Source organism: Aureococcus anophagefferens (genome assembly GCF_000186865.1).
Source record: "Aureococcus anophagefferens unplaced genomic scaffold AURANscaffold_52, whole genome shotgun sequence".
NCBI classification, from domain to species: domain Eukaryota; class Pelagophyceae; order Pelagomonadales; family Pelagomonadaceae; genus Aureococcus; species Aureococcus anophagefferens.
In genome coordinates this window covers 142,716-147,062 of record NW_008705605.1, presented here as the reverse complement: position 1 = coordinate 147,062, position 4,347 = coordinate 142,716, and the positions used below count along the sequence as shown (strand labels likewise).

Genomic DNA, 4,347 nt, shown 5'->3' with positions numbered 1-4,347 from the left:
GAGTCGCCGTCGAGCTCCTCGATGGCGAGGACGTCGTCGTCGTCGTCGCTGTCGAGCGCGGCGCGGAGCCGCGGCGCCGTCGGGTCGAGCTCGTCGTAGAGCACGCCGAAGCGGTCCGCGCCGAGCTCCTCGGCGCGCCGCGCCTCGAAGCCGGACGCGCCGACGGCGCCCTCGAGGCGCGTCGCCCCGCCGGCGCCGCGCTTCCGCTTGATGGGCCGCGCGTCGGCGAGGTAGGCCTCGGCCGCGCGGTGGCTCGCGCGCGCCTCGTCGTCGGAGATGCCGTCGTACGTCGCCTCGCTCTCGCCGTCGGAGACCTGCGTGGAACTCGAATCTTCGACCCGACTTCGATGTGACCGAGCTCGAGATTTTTGAAGTTTGGCCCCGACGTCCCGGCTCGCCGGTTGATTGCCACGCGGGCGGACGCGTCGTCGTCGTCGCCCGCGGCGACGAGGCCCCGGACGCGGCCCCGGCGCCGCTGGTGAACCTTGGGCGCCGCGCGCCAGGCCTGGGTGAGCGGCGCCGCGGCGCCCGTCGCGTCCGCGGCGCTCAGGGCCGCGTAGAACGCCGCGAGGTCGACGCCCCGGGCCTCGGCGCGCTCCTGCGCGAGCGCGTGCTCGCGCTCGAGGCACGCGTGGCGCCGCCGCTGGAGCCGGAGCCACTCGTCGACCTCCCGCGCGACGGCCGCGCCCAAGTCGTCGGCGCCGCACGCGCCCTCGAGCTCGCGGTAGACCGCGCCGCGGACCGCGTCGACGGACTCGCCCTCGAGGAGCTCCTGCGCGTCCGCGAGCTCGCTCTCGAAGGCCATGAGCGCCGCCTCGGCCGCCGCGCGCGTCGCGTCCGTCGCCTCGCCCTCGTCGTCGTCGTCGCCCCCGCGCGCCGCGGCCGCGGCCGCGCGCGCGCGCTCGAGCGCGCGGGCCGCCTCGGGCGGCTCGCACGCGACGCAGCGCCAGACCTCGAGGTCCTCCGCGAGGGCCGCGTAGTCGTCGCCGACGTGGCGCGCGAGGCAGGCCCGGCACCAGGCGCGGTCGCAGTCGTCGCAGCAGAGCAGCGTGCCTGCGCGGCGCGCGGGGGGTTACGAGGGTCGCGCGCCGCGGCGGAGACGCGGGCCGCGCGCCGCCGTCGCCGCACCAGGCGCAGGCGTCGTCGCCGTCCTCCTCCTCGAGCGCGTCGTGGCAGACGCCGCAGCACGCCACGGCGAGCGCGGGCGACAGCCGCGGGTGGGCCAAACAAGGCACGCAGTCCGGGATGCGAACGGCGCAGACCGTGCAGAGGACGTCGCCGGCGGGCTGCGCCGGCGCCGCCGGCGCCGCCGGCGCCGTCGCGGGGCGGGGCGGGGCGTGCGGAGATGGCGCCGCCGGGGTCGGGGCGCGCGGCGAACACTCGAGGGCCGTCTCCATGCTCTCCCAACCGGCCGCGCCTGCTCAAAACGCCTCTGTCGGCACCGCACGCGCGCGTCCGCGAGCGCTGCGCGCCGCGTCGTCCTGCGCGCCGCGCCGCCCGCCCGCGCGTGTCGCGCGCCATGCGGGCGCTCCTGCTGCGGCTCGCGGCGCTCGCCGCGTCCGGCGACGGCTTCTTCCTGCTCCTCAAAGACAGGAAGGAGTGCGTCGTCGTCGAGCAGCCGCTGGACACGCCGCTGACCGTGCGCTACGAGATGCCGGCCCTCGAGGCCGCCGGCCTCACGGGCTCCGAGCCCGGCGAGGACCCGCCCCTCGGCGTGAAGCTCACGCTCGTCGACCGCCACACGAACTCCGTCGTCTTCTCGAAGATCGTGTCGAGCCACAAGGGCGAGGAGTCGATGGCGACGGTGTCCGAGGCGAACCACGACCTCTGCGTCAAGCCCGTCACGAACAAGCTCGAGGCCGAGTTCCGCTTCGAGCTCGAGGTCGAGCGCGGCCACGGCGACAAGTACTACAGCGAGATGGCGTCCGAGAACCACATGGACCGGCTCCAGGTCGAGGTCGTCAAGCTCAACGACGAGCTCGCGGAGATCCTCAACGAGGCCGACTACATGAAGGAGAAGGAGGTCAAGTTCCACAAGAAGGCCGAGCGCATCAACCTCGCGGCCATCTGGTGGCCCATCCTCCAGATCGCCATCCTCGTCCTCACGGCGACCTTCCAGGTCCACAACCTCAAGGGCTTCTTCCAGTCCAAGCACCTCTACTAGGGCCGCGCGTGCGGTCGTAGATTCTCGACGGCTTGCGGCTCCTTCAACTTGATGTGCAAGTCTGTGCAAGTTGCCACAGGCGAGCCTCGCGATGGTCGTCGAGACGCGCAGCGGGCTCCGCTACGCCTACGACGCCGAGGCGCCGACGCGGAAAGACCGCGCGAGCCTCGATAGGCGCCCGCTGCGCGTCGAGCTCGGCGCCGTCGCGGGCAGCGCCGGCTCCTGCCGCCTGACGCTGGGCGGCACGGAGGTCGTCGCCGCCGCGCGCCTCGGCGCGGCGGCGCGGGGCGAGGTCCTGCGCTGCGACGTCGAGGTCGGCCCCGGCGCGGGCGGCTCGAGCGACGCGGCGGCGGCCGGCGACGCCGTCGCGCGCGCGGTGTCGCCGTTCCTGCTGACCGCCGCGCTCCCGAAATGCGCCGTCGACGTCCGCTGCGCGGTGGCCCGGGACGACGGCGGCGCGCTCGTCGCCCTCGTCGCCGCGGCCGGCGCCGCCCTCGCCGACGCGGGCGTGCCCCTGCGCGACGTGCCCGGCGCCGCGGCCGTCGCGGCCGACGCCGCGGGCGCGTTGCTCGTCGACCCGACGGCCGCCGAGGCCGCGGCCGCGGCGAGCGAGCTCCGCGTCGCCGCGGCCCCGAACGCGGTCACGGCCTGCGCCCAGAGCGGCGCCGCCGACGCCGCGACGACGGCCGCCGCGCTCGCCGCCGCGCTCGCCGCCGCCGCGGACGTCCGGGCCGCCGTCCGGGCCGCGCTCGCGGCCGCCGCCGCGGGCGACGGCCGCGCGAAGCGGGGGCGCGCGGACTAACGGGGTACGGGCTAGAGGACTTCCCCCGGCGCCGGTATGCGGGCTATAGCGGGCTTCCCCCGGCGCTCGTATCGAATTTTTCTAAAAAAGGGGGTCTCGAGCTCCCGCGCGCGGGGTCCCGCGCGCGGGGCCGGCGGCGCCTTGTCAATCCGCGGCGGCGGGCTCGGGGACGGCCTCGGGGCTCCCCTTCTGGCCGCCGCGCTTGCCGCCGCGGCCGCCGCGGCCCCGGCCGCGCGACTTGCCCCGGCCGCGGGATCCGCGCTCGACGGTCGGCGCGTCGGCCTCGGGCTTCGCGCCGAGGACCTGCGCCTCGAACTCGGCGTCCGTGAGGCCCAGCGTCGACTCGACGACGACGCTCTCGCGGCTCTTCTTCTTCGGCGGCGGCTTCTTCTTCGCCTTGAGGACCTGGGCGTCGAATTCCGCGTCCGTGAGGCCGAGCGTGCCGTCGACGACGACGCTCTCGCGGCTCTTCTTCTTGTCCGGCTTCTTCTTCTTCGTCTTCAGCACCTGGGACTCGAATTCCGCGTCCGTGAGCCCGAGCGTGCCCTCGACGACGACGCTCTCGCGGCTCTTCTTCTTCGGCGGCGGCTTCTTCGTCTTGAGGACCTGCGCCTCGAATTCCGCGTCCGTGAGCCCGAGCGTGCCGTCGACGACGACGCTCTCGCGGCTCTTCTTCTTGTCCGGCTTCTTCTTCTTCGCCTTGAGGACGCGCGCCTCGAATTCCGCGTCCGTGAGGCCGAGCGTGCCCTCGACGACGACGCTCTCGCGGCTCTTGGCCCTGGCCTTCTTCGTCGCCGCGTTTCCGCCCGCCGGGGGGCGCGCCGGCGGCGCGAGGTCGCCCTCGTGGAAGACGTCGCGGTCGTAGTCCTTGACGATCCGGTCCGGCTCCGAGAAGACGCGGCCGTTCATGACGATGTGGGCGCCCGGCGGCAGGTAGGGCAGCGCGGCGACGGCGCCGCCGACGTTGAAGTGGGCGTCCGTGGCGGCGAAGGCCGCGGGCCGCATGGACCCCGTGAGCGCGACGACCTTGGAGGCCCTGAGCGCCGCGGGTTTCAGCGCGAGCGCGGTCTTCCACAACGTGTCCGTGCCGTGGGTCACGAGGACGTGGGTCTGGGCCGCGCCGGCGACGGCGGCGACGATCGCGTCCCGGTCGCCGTCCGTGAGCTCCAGCGAATCCTTGCGGCAGATCTCCCGGAATGCCACGCGGTGGGCGCACTTGACGTCGCGCAGGAGGCCCTTGAGCACCGGCGCCGCGCAGACGAAGTCGCTCGCCAGCGAACTGTAGGTCTTGTCAATGCTCCCGCCCGTCGTGATGCACAGGATCTCCAGCGGCGGCGCCATCGCGCGCTCTCGCAATGGATGGCGCTCTGCGAGGCTCTTG

The 4,347-nt window shown here is 74.7% G+C and overlaps 2 protein-coding genes across 2 annotated transcripts; one reads left to right on the top strand and one right to left on the bottom strand.

Annotated features, from left to right (window-relative positions):
• Positions 1-1,696: 1,696 nt before the first annotated feature.
• AURANDRAFT_15190 (hypothetical protein) lies at positions 1,697-2,143 on the top strand (the record flags this gene model as incomplete). Its single annotated transcript, XM_009043368.1, has 1 exon — positions 1,697-2,143. A coding segment is annotated over one exon (447 nt), but the record flags the coding sequence as incomplete, so codon positions are not given.
• Positions 2,144-3,860: 1,717 nt separating this feature from the next.
• On the bottom strand, positions 3,861-4,307 carry AURANDRAFT_33691 (hypothetical protein; the record flags this gene model as incomplete). The annotated part of the gene is made up of 1 exon (XM_009043361.1): positions 3,861-4,307. A coding segment is annotated over one exon (447 nt), but the record flags the coding sequence as incomplete, so codon positions are not given.
• Positions 4,308-4,347: the final 40 nt, after the last annotated feature.